The 20909-nt window shown below is 35.9% G+C and overlaps 1 protein-coding gene across 4 annotated transcripts in view; it reads left to right on the top strand.

The window, feature by feature from the left end:
* The window catches only part of CUNH8orf34 (chromosome unknown C8orf34 homolog), a 133298-nt gene extending 123674 nt beyond the window's left edge, over positions 1-9624 (top strand). For 3 of the 4 annotated variants that reach the window (XM_026035581.1, XM_026035582.1, XM_026035577.1), the window contains one exon: positions 8693-9624. In XM_026035581.1, coding sequence (XP_025891366.1) covers positions 8693-8700 — 8 coding nt within the window. In that variant the 3' untranslated portion in view covers positions 8701-9624. Of the gene's footprint in view, positions 1-1726; positions 1751-8692 lie in introns of those variants that run through there. The other variant, XM_026035578.1, reaches the window with a different exon arrangement.
* The last annotated feature ends 11285 nt before the right edge of the window (positions 9625-20909 follow it).

The raw sequence follows: 20909 nt of genomic DNA, 5'->3' as shown, positions 1-20909 counted from the left end.
TGCTCCTGCCAGAGCAGAGAGCAATAGACCTCCCTCCAAATCATTAAGGAGGTTAGATATGGATTTAATTGAGTGCATAGCTATTGCACAACTTCATTATTGGTACTTATTTAATAATAATTATTTTACCTGGATCTGGCACACGGAGAACATAGAAGGTAATTGTAAACTAGAGTTTATTTATTAAGCAGGATTTACATTTGTAACATGCTCACATTTGATTTCCAGACTGTGTAAATCTGCATAGTTATCTGCAGCACCATTTATATTTCTACTTCAGTCTTTCTACTAATACAACCAAAATAAAAAAAAAGAATGTTTCATCAAAGCAATGTACACTGTATCCGAGATCTAATAATGATAAATAAATAGCAATCATGTGTTTATTGTGGCTGTCTGAGGGGGAAATACTGGTGTCATATGCAAGTGCCAAGTTCAGAACTACTGCTGCTAGTAAGGACAATGTGCCAATTCCCAGGTGCTGAAATCGTTCTAAAAGTGGAGAGTCATTGAGGGGTCTGACCTACTTGCTGATGCCAGTGCTTGTAGGGTGAGCATCCAGCAAGATCATGCTTCCTTTTTTACCCTAAAGTTAGTAAATCTGTGTGGATGTTGTGTATGTGATTTAGTGTTGAGGAGGACCCAGGAGTTCATAATTTATGAGTCTGAGCAGAAGATCTGCAGAATTAATCTTTGCAATAGCAACACCTGTTCTTTGACTCAGCTTTTAATAAATTATACATAGATATTATTTACAACATTCTTTGAGATAATAGCAGCCAGGTGTAAAGCTAGTTTTAGGTAGTGGGAAAACTAACAGGATGAAAAGAGATACTTTATGAGTCACCCTGAGTTGTCTTAAATTAATACCTTCTGTTTAGTTAGCATCCTACAAGAAAATTAAGAAGAAGCTTATTTTTTGGGGGTAATAGTTTCGAATGTAATCAGATGTAAGAGTTTAAAGCAGCTATTTTCCAAGAGAATGGTAGCTTTCCAGGTTTGGGTTACTTAAGCATATCAAAATCCCCACAAATATCATTTGCAAAAAAAGATGTGGCGTCCATATTGCCTTATGGAAATGTTGCTGAGATTCTCATTTCTTGAAAAAAAGCTGACTTTACTCTCTAAGTCCTTTAGGTCCTCTGACAGTATTTTAAGAATTTATCCTTGCCAAAAACACACAGATATTACTGGAATTCAATTATTTTTAAAGCATCATGAAAAAAAATGAAATAAAATGGGAATTCATAGAAATGGTGTAAATTAATACAGAGAAAAGGAGATCAGTCATGTTAAAAAAGGGAAGAAAAATATTGTAAGAAACATGATTTTTCAGCCAACCTCTCCCCCTTTATATTCTTAATTAAGTTTGTGACTGAGAGGGAGAAAAAAAGAGAAAATCTTATAGTGTAAATTTTGTGATTAAAAATGAGAACCAACACGAGTTTTTTTTTTTTTTTAGTTGCATACGGTAACTAAATCTCTTCTGCTTGCTAGGAATGTGCCCCTTGCTATTCTGTGCATGTTGAGCACAGAGGAGTGGAAATGGTCCAGGCAGTGTGCTTGTTCTCATCCAAAACTTACTCTGGTTCTGTGGTTTCAGCTTCACTAACAAAGCAGTAGGAACAGTAGACAGGGCCTCTTGTGTTTTCTGCTCAGCTGTCATTCTGAAGACAGTTCTCCGTTATCACCTGTAATATTCTGCTTGTGTGCCGATTCTCCCCAGAGAGTCAGAGGATAAATGGAGATCACTGTTTTCACGAAAAGAAAGGAGATCTGGAGAAAACACTCATCACCTCTACAATGAATTTTATTTGGTGAGCGTACCTATAGCTGGCAAAGCAGTTTTCTTCTTTATGGAGTACTGACACAAGGAAACAAGCTTCTCCAATCACCAGAACATCAGTTAGTCAGCTTTTATGAGAAGAAATTTAGATCAATTCTGCCTTAATTTCTCCCTGAGAATAGGTCTTGTAAATATTGCTGGTTGGCATTTTCTAATGTATCATTGACTTACTAGCACCTTGAAAAGACAATTTGACCTCCTTAGCTCTGGAAGGAACTTATTTGACAAGCTGCCCAAAGGACAGAATCTGACAGAATTTCAGCTGCCTGATTCTACTAAGCAGATTTCTGGATATAGAGTATTCCTACTTGAAATCTATCCATTTGTCTGATGTGTATGAAAAGTGAATGACTTGGAATCTTAGGGAACTTGCTGCTTGTTTATTCAATATTAATGTAGTCACATATATATGGATATATTCGTCTGCCAAAATTTGGTTAATGCACTTCAGTTTCCATTGTTATTGGCACACAAAATGCTGTGGCTTCTATGGTTTCACTCAAACTTCTAATTTCCAGCAGGCGCACCAGATACTTATTTCTAGCTGGGCTGCTGGAGGATATTTCTACCTACTGATCTGTAGCAAGTCAATTAAATATTTTGTCATTCTGCCATTCTTTTCTAAGAGTGTGCAGTGGAAGGTCTACTTTTGACATATCAAAGCTAATTTGGGGGAGAAAAGTAGGATTTCCATCCCATTCATTCATGTACTGATCTTGAAACAGTACAGGCAAAGGCACACAGCTAATGAGTTCAACGGGTAGCAAATAAACCGTTCATTTTCTCATTCTATCCAAATGTCTATCTAATAAAAAGACTAAAGAAATCAAAGATTTTTTTTCTGCAGACCGGAGAAAGCCAGTGTTCCAGGATAATTCCAATTTATCAGTATTTATCAATTGGTACAATTACTTATACGGAGCAAACTCATGTAACCAAACAGTTATTTTTCTTGATAAATTATCCAGATAAATGGTTCTAAGATTTAGAAAACAACTTGATCAGAGTTGCTAATAAAGAAGAGGATGCTGTTGGAATACCTTTTTGTTGAGAAAATTTCCTTTCATTGGAGCTAGTTCTATTTAGTATGAGAGAATCAGCACTGGAGCAGCAACAATTGATTGCAATATTTATAACGGTAGCATAAAAACATTCCATTTTTACAAATCAAATTCAGCTACTTGTATTGTTCTCTGTGCTCTGATGGAACATACCAGCACTGGAAAAATCTCTTTCAGGGGCTATTAATTTAGGGTAAGACCAGATTTTCTATCTCTAGGGAACAAACTTATTGAAGGACACTGGACAAAGATTAGTACTGAATTATAGGTCTTGCTAATAAGAACTTAGTATTTATGGTTGTAGTTTTTTTTTCATGATGGCAATGGTAAATTCACCAAAAATATGCTTTTCTTGTCTCCAAAGTGGGACAAGTTCATCTAGACTGAACTTCTTGGAATCTTTAATTTAATTTGAGATTCCTCAAAATTATAGGAAACTTACTGATGCCTTCCTGTCATCAAATAGCTCAAGAGCTGTAACATAAGCTGAAGTAAAAAAGTCAACCAGTAACATCTCCTCATTCCACATAACCTTTCTAGGAAGTGCTATCAGGCTTTGGGCTATGAGTCACTTTTCCAATTACTCCTGTGGGCACTTACGTTAAAACTACATATTATCTAGAGCCTACAGCTTCACCACAACTCTAAAGAGCTGGGGTTTTTTTCTCCTATTTGATTCTCCATATCAATGTCTAACTAGGTATATGAGCTTAAGACAGCTCCATTTCCATTTAGGAAATGGGATACTGTTCAGGATTGTAAACCTCTAAGGGGTGCTTTTGTAGGCCTGTTTTTGGCTGAAGGTCATTTTTTTTCCCCAAACCAAAGAATATATTTTCCTTCAGCTTGCATTATTGCAGTTATCTTGGATTCTCAAAGACATCTAATGTAATAATAAATGTCATTAAAATTTTTTAAATGTCAGAAGGAATTATCAGGGCACACATTAGGTAGATTAAAAACTGACACAGTGATGAATCAAAAACAGAGGTTTTAATGGGAAGATATAGATGAATGGGACTTATTAGGGCCTTACAGCTTGGGATAATTGTTGGGAAGGACAAGCTGAAATTATTAAGTGATACGGATCCTCTGGTAAAATGGCCACATTCCAGTAAAATGCATTTTACTATAACCAGATGAGATATACTTGAACTAAATGAAATATATCTGGCATCTGTCTCCTCTGCAAAAAGGTTTTATCCTGGAAAATAGTGACCTAATGGATTTAGACTCATTGCAACATCATCTCAGTGTGAGCTCTCAACATAGTACTGTCACAGTAAAGGGTAAAGCATTCCTTGAACGCTTAAAAGGATAAGTAGCAAAGTAATTCTTCCACATCGTGTCAATAAAAAAGGTAGTTTTTGTATCCAAACCTTTGGGAAGGATTGGAGATCCTAGACAAATTTGAGAGGATGGCTGAAAATAAATCAGGGCTTTGGAAACCCTGCTAGATGTCTCCTCAGTCAAAGGTTGATTTAGGAAGCTTGGAGATTGCTAGATATTGTTTGTGCAGATACACAAATGAAATGTAGTAGAAATGAAATGTAGAGGCAATTCATGAAATCATGATTGAATTCTATTTCTTAGAAACTAGGGGCCTTAAGTGTTGTAACCACAAGCTAAGGGTGGCAATAAACTTGCAGTTACTAAGGTGAGGTGATCTGTCTTTCTAAATGACAGATTTAAATCCAGGGGAAAATCTGTGCTACATACACAGACCAGATTAGATGATCATAGTAGATTTTCTTTGTCTTGGGGCCTATGAATGTACTTACTATGCACATAAAGGACTGTTTAGATGTTCTCTTTCCAGTTGCTTTAAGTAGCACTGAAAGCCTAGGCATTGCTAAAGGACAGCATGATGTATTCATATGAGTCTGGGTTTATGCTGGGTTATGCTTCACATTCAAGGCAATGCTTAGCTTGCCAACAGTAGGTGGGTGGACATTACACTGAGTCAAAAATGGAATGAGTTGACTCTTTGGAACAGAAAAAACACCTATTCTCTGACAAACCTTTGAAAAGGCACATAACTTTATGTACATATATATATATGTATACTTATGATGAAGTTTCTAATACAGATTTTAGACTATAGAGCTCCCTCCATTTGTTTTTATTATCATAATTTGTTCCTTGGGATATCGAATACTAATAAAAAGGATTTCTTGTCAATGGTGGGGTGCCTCTGGATAAAATGATATGTGTCTTCAGTAATCTTAAAGGAAGTAAACCTGGAAAATACAAGATGTGGCAATCTGGATTAAAAATTAAATTATTAATAAAATATTGTTAAGATTTTAATGTGTTCTAGATAGTCATGCAAGTTTCTAGATTTCTGAGCACATGAACCACTCTGGGTAGCAATACAGGTAAATTCATCAGATTATTATTTATACTTGTTGTCCAAAAACTTTACTGTACTATATTAAAATTTTATCCCCAAATAGACCTAAATTATGTGCTGTGTATATCACAGAAAATACTCTGCTAGCTATGTTTATATAGCATGATATATATTGGTATAGCAATCTAATTGGGTCTCTGTTTTGAAACAGAGTTTTAATATTATGCTGTTAAAAGATTAGTCTGAAAGATCAAAATCAAAAAAAAAAATCAATCTCCTATGAAAGTAAACCTCTTCGTTGATAGTGATTAAAGAAATTAAGAGAATAAAATAAAGTTTTCATTAAGTAATCACTGACAGCCAGTTAATAAGACTAGCCATTATAACAAAGTTAATTTTTTTAATAGAAGTGCAGCCTAATTTGCTGCATGTTGATGAAAGAAATTAATTTACTTGATCTTATTGTAATTTTATCAGATTGATCCACTGTGTAGACTTTGGTTTTCTAAAACACCTGCTTTGATGAGTAAAGTAACTTAAATGTTGCCCTTTATGAAGGCATGCACTGAAGGAAACCAGAGAACTGATCTGGCCGAAAAGTCACTTAGCAACACTAGAAAGACCCAACTGACTATTACCCTACGGAACAAGTGAGGTGCTCAGTCATGCTATGGGATTACATTTGGCCTAGAAGTGCAAATCATTGGGCTCTTCCACTCAGGAGCTACTTTACAGACTGCTTAGTTGGAATGAACTGCTTATTTCTTGTGTCCTACTACATTGCAGAGCTCAATTCTTTTCTCCCTTTCTTTGATTCCATTCTTTGCTACATTGATGATGATGATGATTCCATTCTTTGCTACATTGGCTGAATGCTTTCACACAGAAAAGGAGGATGTTGCTGCAAACCAATTCATATTTTTAAGTTATTTGATTGTCACAGTCTTAATTGTAACAGCCTCTTTCAAGAGACATTGAACCCAACCCTCTTTCACTGGTGCCTTACGTATTCATTTACAGCAGTGAAGAGAGAGCATGAAGTCTCTCTGAAATCCAACCAAAGCAAAATGTTCATGCCTACACCTACTTTTCACTCACTTTGCATGTGTGCATATGACCCCTTGAAGTCCTAGACCTTGGGAGTGGCAAACACTGAGCACATTGCTTGCATTAAATAAGTCTTTGAAAGGCTCTTGGCTTCACAACTGGCTGATTGATTCACCAGAGGAATCACATTGCTACAGAAATCAGAAAAAAAAAATAGTAGTAGTCCCCGAGTACAAAAATGAGCAGAAGGTGAAGGATCTATGAAAGAAAGCTGTTTTCTCTCAGTAGCCCATACTTCATGCTCTGAAAAGTTTAACACTACTTATTATGCTCTTGCTGTAAATGTGTTTTACAAAGCTGAGATTTATTCTAAGCCAAAACTATAGAGATTACTCTTTATAATGAAATGGATGGATTTTGTCTTCAAGTAGGAAAAAGTTTGTAATGGAAAAGCTTTTTTTTTAATGAATTCATAATAGTTGTGACTGTTATTAACCCTGTCAGTAAGCAAGTCCATGAATATGAAAAGAAGAGAGGAGGCATGATCCGTGAGTTGAGACTTTTGTTCGTTTTGGTTAGATCTTATTTGGCAATACATAGTAGCAGTGTAAATGTTACAGCAGATTCTCAGGAACACTTAAAATTGCTTTGTTTCTTGTTTTTCTTAGCTGTGAAATAAGATGACAAAATGTGATAATTCACGGCAAAACTATGAAAAAAATATTAGTTAAACTTTACATAATATCTCATGATGGTAGGCCCCAATTCTTTTTGCTTTGATCTCAACTACTTTAAAATTACTGAAGTTTTTCAACTATTTTTCTTAACAGTGGTGGCTTCCTGTTTGTGTTATTGTCATTCTCTTTTCTATCAGAAAAAACAGGCTGCCAGGTATGATTCACCTCATCTAACTTCAGCTATCAAAAAGTTAGAGAATCTAGTCCAAGCTGAGGGACTGGGATAGTTGCAGTGACTCCCTTCTGCCCTTCAGGGTGTCTCTTCTCTCTCTAGCATTCTAGTCAGATCCTTTTCTATCTCATGTCATCTCAAAGCTGATTTGATCCTGTTAATGTCATTTCTACTGATGATAAGTCATGAATTCTCTAATGGTAATGGGATGGCATGGAATGCATTTTCTGGCTGCAATCCCATTTTCTTCTTCAGCTAAGAAGACCATATTTCCCATAGTTTTGTGGGGGACAGTCATGAGAAGAATTTGTAAATAAACTGAGCTTACATATACTTGCTTTTTTTTTTTCTAGCTTAAGAGAAATTTATTATCTAAAAATGAATCTGTGACAACGCTTGAATCTCTGCTCAATGAAGTGCCTCAAAGGGAAACAATTGTTAAACATAAAACATAAGTGGCAAAAAAAATACAAACAAATTTAGTAAAGGATAAGAAATTTTGCTAGAATTTCCCAGGGTTTATATCTTTTTTTGATGAGAGCTTTTCAAGCTATGTACCTTACTCTGTTATGTAGCAATACAGTTCAGTATTAGACACAAAATTGAGGCTTATCACCTGGCAAAGCAAAACTAAAGATATTGTTTCAATTGCACTTAATTGATTACAAGGAGATAATTAGAATAGTTTGTTCCTGACAAGTGTCTTTGTTCTCCCAAATATGAAGTTACGTATTTGTGTATGCAAAAGGAGTGAATAAATGTCAAGCCTCTTTGCTTGCTTCCTTCGATGTTTAAAAAAGGCAAGATGAAGGCTTCTGAGCTAAGTAATGGACTTCAACTATGTAATTAAATTTGGCTTGTTTATAACTCAGATTCTTTAATTGGATCCATGTACAAGGACCAACTGCAGCATTACTTTATTTTCTACAAACTTTTTGTGTCCTTTTTTTTTCTGTGTGTGAGCTACAGTTGGCAACATTTGCAAAACATCTACTTCAGTATGGATATGTAAATGTTTGTGAAATCTACATTTCCATTTTGCTTTGGGAAAGGTTTCAACCTGAATTCTTTCAATATGTGTGCACATAATCAGAAATGAAAACATTGCTTTCTCAGATTATCTGGTTAATCACAGTTACCAAATATGGAATGCTTTTAACAACACTGCTCATTTTTGCAATCTATTACTAATTGGAAAAAGAAATGGCAAAAAAAAAAAATCTTCAAAACACTAAATAATTGGGTAAAAATGGGGATAAAGAAGCTGTGACTGGTTTCTAAACTCTTTCCTAGTGGAAAATAATCCACATTCATCAAAATGTTGATCCAGTTTGCTTATTTTGTTGTGAGTTCAGCATTATGGAAAACTTTTTTAAAAAGGCATACGCAGCAAAAGATTAATCTTCCCTTAAATCCAGTATTTATATGCATTAAATTTCAACCCTAATTTCTGTGTTTTTCTTTTTGATTTCACAGGTTTGTGAAATCAGTGGGATTATTGAAGAACAATTTGATTTTAAAAAAAAAAGATGATCAAAACTACACCTGAAAATTTGCTTTAGGCTATACATAATACTATAAAATCAAGTTATTTTTCTAGTATTGGCGCTGTGTAAGCGGAATCACTCTTATATATGGATCCTGTAATTCACTGAAGCAGAGTATTTACTGTGGTACAGTGGCCTTAGGAAAGAAGGGTGGCTGTTGCCTTTTAGTATAAAGTTACTATAATGTTTTCATTTAGTATATATCCCTGTTACTTTGGATTGACATTTGATAAACTAAACTCTGCCTGGTCAAAATAAATTTTGCCTAGAGATTTTATGTCTTTTAACTTGTCTAAGCTTTTTCTACTCCTTATATTTTTGTAATCTTTACTCTTTTTTAGATTAATAAACATTAAAGTATTCACCCACACCTGCCAATATGTATGTCCCATTCAGGTCTCACAGAGAACTAGCTGTTCACTCATAGTCACCTGCAGCGAGAGGTCAGGAAGGGGGAGAGTGAAAGAGTGGGTGTGTGGGTAGCCCAAACAGGTGGTGCCTGTGTCCCATAACTTTGCATTGTGTTCACCTCCTTTGATCTACAAAACAAACAGAGACTCTGTTAAAAAAGGGATCATCTCAATACGGAACGAAGCCTGCATGCAAAAATAAAGCACCTAAAGGGATTTCATATATATGATAAAATGTTATTTACCCATATGGATTATTAAAGCAAATCTGCTGCTTGCAATAAGCTAACTGGTGTATGCTGTGTGCTTGGAGTTTTAGAAGATGCTTTTGCACAGATACCAACTGGAGGAATGTGGCAGTTGCATTTACTGATTTCATTTATCTGTTAATTCTGTCGAATGTGTTTTCTGTTTCTTTGATCTTCAGTTATGTATGCTGTGTTTCTGTATCTTAGACATAATGATACAAAGAAATTGCTTGCAACTATTAAAACTAGAGTATAACTAACCACCTGTTTAAGAAATAAAAATGAATTATCTGTCATGAATGCTCCACAGTGTGAACTTTTTTCCTGTCTCAGAAACATACACTACTAGCAGAGAAAGCGTTGAAAACATATTTTAAAATATCTATTTATGGTCAGTCTTGCTCATGGAAGCTGACCAAGGAAGACCTGATGAACAGGTAGTTGCTGTAGGTATTGTCACAGCATAGTCTTCCCTTACATCAACTGCTCAGCATCCTGGAGCCCCCTGGGGATAGTCTCTTGATGTTGACTGCAGGAAGGGGCTTTACTCAATATGTTATCAGTGAAAAGATCTATTAAGTATATTGAAATATGCTTGAAGACTCATTTGAATATGGAACAATATATTTTCATTAATATGTTGCATCCAGTCAGTTATGCTTAGTAAAATGTTCCTGTGAAAATTACATCAATTTTTGTGGCTTTTACTCTTTCTTAGTGACCTGCATTTCACATTTTACTTCAACACAGCTGAAAAATATTCCACTGATTTGTCTATTTTTTGTCTTCCACTCATTTTAACATCTTACAAAGCTCCGTTCTTTCTGTTGCATGCTATTATCACCTGCTGTAAATATTCCAGGTGAAATTATGACTACATTTAATCCTAGGAAAGATCTCAATGTCTTTCGTGGAACTAAGATTGCCCACAATACTGAGGTAGAAATTAGAATTCAGCAACATGTTGATTATAGAAACTCTTACATGTCTCAGAACTTGAAGGATGCTTTTGACTAGGTAATGCAGAGTGCCTTGGTCAGGGCTATGTCTTATTAGCTGGGTTCTGGGGGGCTGGGGAGGAACAACAGCAGCTGGGCAGGCCAGCGGAAAGTGTGTTTTCACATGTGAGCTGTGAGGAGCTTTCCTCACTTTTTATTTGACCTTTGTGGTTTCAGGAAGTGTTTTCCATTTGCCAGTTGCCCATGGAGTAAACTCTGCCTCCGCGCAGCCTATTTGAACTGAGAGTCAGCTGTGCACACTTTTCCTACTCATTTTGGTACGAGTGTCAAGGTGGGATTTTTGTTTTGTTTTTGACTCTGCACTAGGCCGCACATCAAAGCCATCATAAAAAGTTCAGTGTAAGCTATATAGTAAAGTACTTTCTTCTGACTATATGGAACATAGTGGGTTTAGTGCTTCTTAGAAAGATACTTTATGGGTCATTGCCAGTGCTATTTACTTCTTGTTTGTGATTGGGGAAAAAAAAAAAAAAAGAGCCATGATAAACAGATACCTTTTTTCTAGCCACATGTTTACATCTCAATTTTTTAAAGCATTTTCTAATGCAGTAATGTAGGGACACAGTGTACAAGATACAAATATTTTAGTCTCAGTATATGCAAGTGCATGTATCTTGTCTAATAATAAGTAGTCTTCTTTCAAATACTAATTTATGATTAAATGGCTTTTACTACTGTATGTATTTCTGCTCTTTCCTATTTAAAAGTTTCACATTGTTGATGCATCACTTGAATAATCATAAAAACAGCCGTAATATATCTCTCTTCATTTCAATAAATTAATAGCATTAATAGTTTTCCTTCAATACTGTCCTGAATCAAGTAATTACATTATCTGGCAGATTTGATAGCATCAATTCTAGTTACCATGGTGTCTAGCTCTAGGCGCAAGGAGAATTGGAGATTTTATTTGCAGAAGTTATTAAAATGAAAAAATTTCTTTTGAAATATTATCCATTCTACGATTTCTCTGAGCAAATCCTTATCTTGAAAACTTTTATGCAATATTTAAAAACAGAAACAACCAGCTGCTCTGTGCAAGTATACTATTAAATAGCGGCTCGAGGCCTTGTGGGAATATGCTTCATAACAATCTGGCTTTATTCTCGTTTTAAGTCTTCAGTTTTAAGTCTTTTTCTCCTCAGTCAGTAATTACAAAAGAGAAAGGGAGACTTGTTTCCTGCTCCCTGGAGCATTTCTTCAAGTATGTCTATGTTTCAGTTACAAAGGTAACAGCTAAAAGCAGGGGAAATTCTGTAGTACAAGAGCTAAACTGATAGAGGTGTATAAAATAATTTAAAGTGAACTCATGTGTTTACGTGATACTTACGTTTCATTACCATAACTATATGTGGATGTGCTATATGTTTAATCTAATGAACTCTTAATATACACAGAAAAGCTGCCCTGGAACTGGCTACAGGAACTGAGTCACAGCAAGTACACTATCCATGAGGCTGTAGCTACATGCATCCAGCAGCTTTCTACAGCTATTCCAGGCAGGGTACCACCAGACAGGGCTGTCCAAGAATGGTTGTTTGGACAAAAGTAGTGCTTCCTGTGCTGGTAAAAGTTTGGTGCCCCTTCCCTCTTGGGTTCTACTCTGTTTGGATTAGGTAGTAGTGAGTCACTGCCCAACCTAATACCTAATTTTGTAGATGTCTATGCCCTTTGTAGTTTTAGGGAAAGTGCTGAAGCTTGAGATTAATACAGTGAGTTTTAAATAAAACATAGGTTTGGCAGCCTTGGGTAATTTAATGGGATATTGCTGTAATATTATCTGAACTGTTAGTCAAATTAGTTTAAAATATATTTATTACCCAATTGCGGATTAAAAGAAAACCTAATATATCTTCTTTGTAAATTAGAATTCTGACATATTCTGACTTTGCTTGCTGTTTTATTTTATGATATTCTGAAGAAAACTAAAATGTAACCAAATAGGACCCAGCTGAATGACCTCCCCACCCCATGGATAACATGGTCAGATATTCTTTCATGTGGCTTGTGTGCTTAAGAGAGCATGCAACAAGTTTCGTCATGCATACGATCAATTGAAATTTCCTCTTTGACAGCTTTATACCTATAAAGATGGATTGTTAAGTGAAAACACTGTTTTAGAGCTTATGTTTATTTTAGCAGGAAAGAGAGTAGAGGTGTTTTCACTTACACAAACCTATAAATCTGACCTTGTTGCAGGCTGGAATTTCATCTACAAAGCTTCACACTTATCTCTTATTAGAAAATGTCAGGGCTTTAATGGTTTATGTCACTCTCTCTTCCAGAAGAAACTGTGAAGTTTTACGCACTCTCCAATTAATGTAAATATATTGTATGAATAGAATCTTTCTTACATTTCTTGAGCTTTCCATTGTTTTTCTCATAATAATTAATCGTCACCCAGTTCTGGAGAGTGCCACTGGTTCTGAAATAGTTAAGCAGAGGTATGGAATAAATGTCCTTTCTAGATTCATGGCCTGCCTTTAGAGAACATGGTAGTGATTGCATATTGTTCTCTGTTGCAAGATAAACACACATGTCAACTCAAAACAACTGCAGCACAGCACTAAAGAGACACCTCAAGAGAGACTGTAAATAGTTCTTCTTGTGACTCACTTTAATGGTGAGCTGCTGTTTGTAACCAAGGATCTCCTCTCCCGTAAGTGCACACGTGCCTACAGAGAAACTGTAATAGGATATGGGGCTGGAGAGGGCCTCGAGATACCATCTTGTCTCTAACCTTAAGGCAGCTATTTCTGACAGACATATGTTTAATCTGTTTGGAGTATGTCTGAGGATGGAGAATCTACAGACTGGAAATCTATTTCATACTTCCCTCTGCGTACCTCTACAAGATCGGATACTCATGTGTTTGTGCTTTTGCTTGACAGTGTTTTCTTGGAACAAAATCTTCTCCCCTTGAAGAGATTCTTCACATGGTAATTGTTTTCATCTTTTTTTTTTTTTCCATAACATTAAATTCAGATGCTTACCAAAAGCATTAGAATGAATTACTAGTCTTATGAAGTCTTTTGAATTTTTGAACTGATTTAAATGTGGCCAGATTTTCACCCAAATGGTATGGACACGGTTACTGAAGAAGCATTTTTACATGCCATAAGATGTGTGAGCCACTGACAGCAAGGACTTGTGCTCTGCAGGGTGCACATTTTGCTGCTCCGAGAAGCCTTGGCTTTTGCACAGGGAATCGCATGTGATGAAACAGCAAAAGGTCGTTCAAGCTTCAGTCATTGTAGCTGTCTCCAAAAACTACATGAGGAATTCATGAGTGCATTTCAAAAACTTGCCAAAATTCTCCCTGGAGCTTGATAAGTGCCATAATTTAAAATCTCCCCTTAAGTGCCTCCAGAAATCATTCTCTTCCTACCATTGTGTGTAATCCAACACCTACAAGCTCAATACTCCAGGTTTAATAAAGTGTGGGGCCCCTTAGCTGAAATTCCAAGGCAACTTGTACTTCCTATCCCCTCAGGTGAGGCTGTGTTTCCATGTCTAGAATGCATTATCTTTTATTGACTTTTTATCTGGACACAGTTCTTACAGAATTTAAAATAGTAAGGCTATGTGTTGAAAACATCTGATGGGCTTGCCTGGAGTACTGTGATACATGGGCCTTTTGGGAAAGGCTGTAGCATCAGCTTCATCCATAATTCCATGTCTGCTCTAGCCAAAGACAGTGAGCTATTTAAAAGACAGACCTAAAGCTCTTCAGGTCAAAACACAGCCAAAGCTCCAGATAGAGATATATACTCACTATTTCCTTTCAAAATCGGATCAAATAAAGCCAATTTAAACATTATCTACTATCTGCTCTTCTGTATATTAAATGCTTGCGGAAGATAATGCCAAATTCAACTGTTGGAACATACTGATTTCCAGCTCTTAGAAATGTCAGAACAAGGTTAACTCATTTAAGAAGAGTAAATTTTGTACCTTGTAGGTTTAGAAAAATGCAAGATAATCAATTTCAGGAATCTTTTTTTTTTTTTTTTTTTTTTTTTTACTTCTTAAAAAACAAATAGCTGTGGTGAGAATGTTTTATCTGGGACATATCTAACTCAATGTTAAAAAAAATGCAATATCCTTCTCTGCTCCATTCCAATGGAACCACATTCATGTGGATAAGACACACTTTGCCAAGACCTTTAATACACTTTTAACATTATTTCTGTCTTTACTAATGATTCAGAAATCTGAAATTCATGACAAGTGTCATTCAAAGTGGTTCTTTTCTATTCAGAGTGACACAGTGACAGATTACCAATACCAAGGAATAAACTGTGTGGAGTATATAAAGTAGTTATATCAATTTTTGCTTGATTTCAACCTCTGCTGGTCATATCATACTTTTAGCTAAACTGCTTAGCTGCTTTCTGATACTTTTCTCTCCTAAGGGTTTATTTACAAAATGCCTAGTTCTATTATCATATCAGTTATTAAGTTAATTATACCATCTAACAAATAAAGTAAAAAAATAAAAATTATATCTATTAAATTAATGTTTAGGTCTATTATCATATAATCTTTTAAAATGCGTAAGTCTATTGTCATAGAGGCTCTGATTTTTTTTCATGTACTTATTAATACACAGGAAATATTACTATTAACCGTTATGTGCCTAGCGTTCATTTCTTCCATGACAGTTTCTGTTACATCCATTAGAATGGCCTTCTACTATTTATAATATTAATAAATTCTATATTCAAAAAAACCCAGCTCCCATCTAGATTTCTCTGCTACCCTTGTGCTCATATTTAGGAGCATTGGCGTCTTTGGTGGGCAAACTTGTCCTAGCAGACAAGGGTATCCCAGCACTTCCATCCTCTTGGCATACTGAAGGATTCCATAGCCTTGCTGCTATTTGCAGTAAACTTTACACCAGACAGTGAAGTCTTTCAGTCTCAGTGTTTTATGTGCTTGGAAGTCATCCAGTTTTATTCTTGGACATTTATTAAATGTCATCTGAAAGTTTTAATCATTCTTTCTGAACTGTTTCATTGGGGATAGGAGAACTTTGACATAGATGAATTGCAGGGCTACAGTTTTTCCATTTACATATTAGAATATCTATTCTCCTTCCTCCTATGACCTCCCATGACTAAATACTGATTGAAATACTTAGCTGAGGTGAATACTCAAATCCAATAGTTTTTTAGGTGTTTTTGAATTTACCCCTCTGATAGTAATTTCCTAATACTGCAGGATAGGGGGAGGCTTAGGGTGATGACTGGGATAGACTTGAAACTCAGGTTGGCTCATTTTACTAAAGGTGCATAGGGGCAAAGGGGCATCTTTTGGTCTGCCACCTAGAAGCACTAGTTCCTCAGAAGCATTGCAGAAAATCTTTCACCCTATCCTACAACTTGACGTACAGACAGTATTTATTATAATGCACTTTTGACCTGAAGAGTTGTCAGATCTGCCGTTTACCTTATCCATTTGTATAAAGAGGTACCAATTTTGCACTTACAAATTTGCATTCTAAGAAAATCCTTTTTGATAAGATGTAAAGTCCCTGTAGTAAAATATTTGGAAATCAAGACTTTTCTTCTTGCTTGTATTGCCTTGAAGTTTTGATTTTGTATTTCCTTGAAGCTTTTTATTGATTTAATAAAATACTCCCCTTGGCTGTCCATGATTATGGAGTTCTTTATTACCTAGAATAATTTCCAGTGACTGGAATCCTGACATATTTCAGAAGAATGAGATTGTAGTTAGGGATATGGAAACTATGGAAACAAGCGGAATAAGTAAGTAGATTCAATGTTTAAACTACCACTATATAATTTAATATATTTTTGTGTGAGGGAAAGTAGTTCTTGAGATATAGCCCAGTGCAAAAACAAAACAAAACAAAAAAAAAGTAGAAGCCTTTGACCTTACTGGAAAGTGATTGTACATTTCCAGTGATGACAGCCCGCACCATTCTTTGATTTATTGCAGAGCAATTCTCATTCAACATTCACCACATGGCAATTTTTCACCACCCATACTGTCCAGGACCTATGTTAATAGCACCCAAAGCAGAAAACTTTATTCACAGGCAATTCCACTAAGGCAGAGGATGGTCCACCATGGTACACTGATTGATAGCAGAAAGCACTGATAATTGGATCACTCCAATTTCTTTATAACTGGACTTTTGAACTTCATTGCATTATTCTGACACTATTGAATTATCCAGTATTCTACCTTGCTTTCAAACTGTGTTTTTGAAATACATGATGACAAAAAAGTGTCATAGAAAGAATTCTCATAATATAATCCACAATATTATTTGATTTATATTAATAGATAGCTTTTATTTATCCTAGAAATGAGGACGGTGAGTGTATGGAAAAATGTTCCTATCAGGCATCCATAACGCTCAGATCTCCAAAGAGAACATTCTGAATCTTTCACAATAAATGATTTCCTCATAATTTCTTTTTTTTTTTTTTTTTGAGTTCTAAATGATGTGCTGCATATTGGAACAATCTTAGAGGTATGAAAATGTGACCTAGAATTTAAAGAGGAATCGGGTTTTTTTTTTTTTTTTTTTTGTTTTTTTAAAATATTCGTTCTTGGGTATTGCCATCTTTCATTGAGGTCACTGACTGCCAACATGCAGGATATCCAGGTATGGATAAAAGGAAGTCAGTTTGGTGTCTAACTTTATGCACTTTCTTCATACACTGGTTCCTTGTATTTAAGAAGAGAAGAAAAGTTGGGCTTTTTCTAGGGATGTTGCCCCCTAGCCATCCCAGATCATCTTTGTGCAGACTCATGCTGCTCAGCATATTTGTACCCAGTTGGCAACTTTCACGCTGCTGCTGTACATGCAGAGCTCTGCCCTCCGTTGCCAGCAGCATCCGTGGGTCAGCAGGGCCTGTTCTCTCAGTACTGGACCAGTGCCAGCTACCGCTGTGAAACTGCCCCGTCCCTTGTGCCAGAATTAACGTTTCCATAGCTGTGGGATGACAAAGATCAGGATCTGAAAGCTAAGCATCAGTTTTTGTCAGCCACCGAGAGCCAAATTGTTTCCTGGACCTGATTCTTTAGTGGTTCATGATATGGTTCATGATTTGCATATTACCATGCTGTATTGGCATTTGCATTTGAATGAGCTCCAGGTCTTTATAAACCTCAGTCCCATCTCGAATTCAAGATGCAAAATTGCAACATTGCACTGTACGCACATGGGGCAGGGGAGCGGCAGGGAGGAATGCTGATCCAATAAATAAACAAACAGTAAAACCACATGTTGACAAAAGTGGTCAATATGCATTCTCTGAGATTGCAACCTCTCCTCTGGGCCAAGCTGCCTTCGCAATCAATCATGAACTTGTACTGACTTTACTGGGGGTTGTGTCAGGCACTTTCTGGTCTCATAATTGCTTCTATAATGAAAAATGGAATTAAGCGATAAGCAAGAAGGCTCAAAACATATTTTCTGTATCTACGATCAGAACAGCATGCTGTGATGGTAGAACTGGGGGAAAATAAGTTCTGGGGAGGATGAGTGATAATTTTTTTACCCAAGGAAAGGAAAATGGACTAACCTGGTAGAAAATTAATACCTATGTTCAACTCCTTCTGCCTCAAGAATACTAGTAAGTTTGGCTGCACCTTGCTGAGGTCTCAGTGACACAGTACACTTTTCCAACATTCAGTTATTTGGCAGCTCTGCACACCAAGCTGCTTGTTAATCTTGAACACAAAATGATGGCATTTCATTTTTAATATATATTTTTCTGATGGGTTCCATCAAAACTTTCTGAACATCCCTATCAGATGTCACAGAGGGGATAGACTTATGACTATGTAACAGTAGCTCGTCTGAGGAGCACCTCCCCGGCCTTCTGCTATGTATCGTTCCAGAACGCTTCCATAAATAAACGTGTTCTGTTAAATGACTTCCTGATGCTTTTTTTTTTTCATTCAATGAAATACTTCTCTACCTTTACCCCTTTTGGGTATTCATTTCAGCTACATCAAACCACAATGATTTGTCTACTACTATCTGTTATTGTATAATTTTAATAAATTTATTATGAAATGAAGGCGCACCTCTTAGTGAAGGAGCACTTAAGAATTTTCAAGGAATTCTCAGCATCTCCAAATGCCTAAATATATGATTTCTCAAAGAGTACTATAAAAAATTTTAAAACTCATGTTTTGTGTCTTATTAATGTAGAAGATATATATTTTAAGGCATTCTGCCTACATTTTAGGAGTTTGGATTTTAAAGTGCATTTCTTGTACCTCTGTGTAAAACCAAATTTGGAGATCTGCCTTTGGTGTTAGTCAGCTCCAGTGGAGCCTCTACAGCATTTTTATCACTGTCAAACTGTTAATTTGGATATATTTCCCTGAGTTGGCATGAGATGTAGTGATGATGATGATTGCAATGATATAATAATAAAGAATACAATGTTTCCTTAGCAGAATGCTGATAGAAATCCATTATTCTTGCCTGATCCCCTAAATAATGCTGTACTTTTTCAGACAAACAGTATTTTATTCGTGGAAGAAGAAACTGGAATTCTGCTGAAATAAATAAGAAAATGAAACCAAATATGCCTATATAAATTTTAAACATATATTACATTCTTCTAAGATGAATACCATTATTTACTGGATACAGAACTAAAAGAATGACCATAATGAAACAGAACATATAAAGAAATTTATTTTTTCTTTCTTGTTCTTTGCAATCAGCTGTCCTGTACTGTCATATACAGTTACTTTTTGCTCTCTTAGATAAACATGCAGTAAAAGGAGCGTTTCATTAGAGAGATACAGTTAAACTGAAGGAACGAGAAACTTCAAACTACAGGCTGTAGACTGAAACCACTGAAACTTCAGGAGCTTTGACTTTCCAGCAGTGGGAAGACTTTTCTTTCTTTCTTTTTTTTTTGGTCACACTTTGTTACTGATCTGGAATTAATTCAAAGTGGGAATTTCTTTATTATGTTGTAAAAAAAAATTGTAATTTGATGTATAATACTTTAAATTTAGTAACTGTTCTGTGGCAGTTAAAATGAAATCAACAGCATGCTTCTGTCTCTTTGTAGCAAATTAAGAAGTCTGGATCTTCTTGGAAATTTTTAAGTGGAACATCTGAAGTCAGCAAATTATACTGTGAATTTCACTGAACTTACACAAACTTTCCAAAATTGTTTGAATCCTGTTGAGACAGAAAGGAAGATGTTACTTTATCCCATTGCCAATTAGCTAAATGGCTTCTTAGCTTACTGTAAAACCACCTAGTGAGTTGAAAGATTAGCTAAAAGGGTCTCTGGAAAATCCCCAGGCTGTTTTTTTTTTTAATGATTGCCATCTATTTTTAATAAATATTAGCATAAAACTTTCTTATAATCATTGAGCAAGAAAAGCAGCGTTCTCTGCTTGTACTACTCCAGCGTGTGAAGTCTAGGATCCCCTTCAGCCACAAGTTTGTTATTACCAGTGGTGGTGGTAAATAGAAATATTTTCAAAGACTGGATAGAGGATTGGTTTTTATTATATGAAATGATCTTGTCCCTACTTTTCTATTTTTTGTGATGGTAAACTAGAAAATAACAACTGTCATAATCCCTGGTATACTGATTGAACATGATGTGAAGGGCATAAGAAATACATTGAATGCAAAGACATGTCACTTTTTGATATTTTTTGTGACTCAAAGATAGTCAGAAGTTCTGTCCATGTTTTGTAGGATCATTTTCAAACTTTCTTTGTGGCAGAACATGAGTATGAATGGTGGTAGGGCAGGTTTCTCAGATGACTGATTTCAAGCAATAGCCCTATTTCATTAGCCCTTTACCTTCCACAGCACAGAATAGCTAGTAGGTAGTCCTGAGCATGCCGGTGTCTTGGTAAAAGCTCTACTTCACTTTAATTTATTCTTTGTTTCTATTTGTAGTCCTTTGTATATAGATGTTGATGTATTGCAATTCCATATTTGGAATATGGGATTCCACAATCTTGTGCTGTATTTCCCTCAAGCAAGCTTTTGATTTTTCCTTCTACTAGTCCTCATTAGGGTTCTAGTTGCCAATTGATACGCTCAATCACACCTCCTTGCTCATGATTCAGACTGAAACTGTGGAGAATTCAAACTGGTGTTATAAGCAGGTTCATCTAATACACTCAAAATATACTCTTGTTGTATAAGAGAGCAGTAAATGCATCGTGTACCTTGCGGGGAAGTTTTTGAAATAGCCATCAACAACAATAAAATCATTTCTCCAGATAATTGTTAAAAATAAAATCAGGTTCACTCTATCCTCATGATGTATCTTGACTCACACCTGAGGGTCCTCAGACAAACCCTTTTGCTTGTTCCACATTCAACAGGTGCTGCTTTACAACTCCAATACTCTAGCGTGGCTTCTCAGGGCTTCCTTGGGTGCCAGTGGGAGCAGGGCCAAGGGCTGCTATGTTTAAGTGGTGCTTCTGGCACG

This window comes from Nothoprocta perdicaria, unplaced genomic scaffold (assembly GCF_003342845.1).
Source record: "Nothoprocta perdicaria isolate Ctin4 unplaced genomic scaffold, notPer1 scaffold_162, whole genome shotgun sequence".
Lineage (NCBI taxonomy): Eukaryota > Metazoa > Chordata > Aves > Tinamiformes > Tinamidae > Nothoprocta > Nothoprocta perdicaria.
Note: the sequence above shows the minus strand (reverse complement) of the source record. Positions and strands in the feature narration are given on the sequence as shown.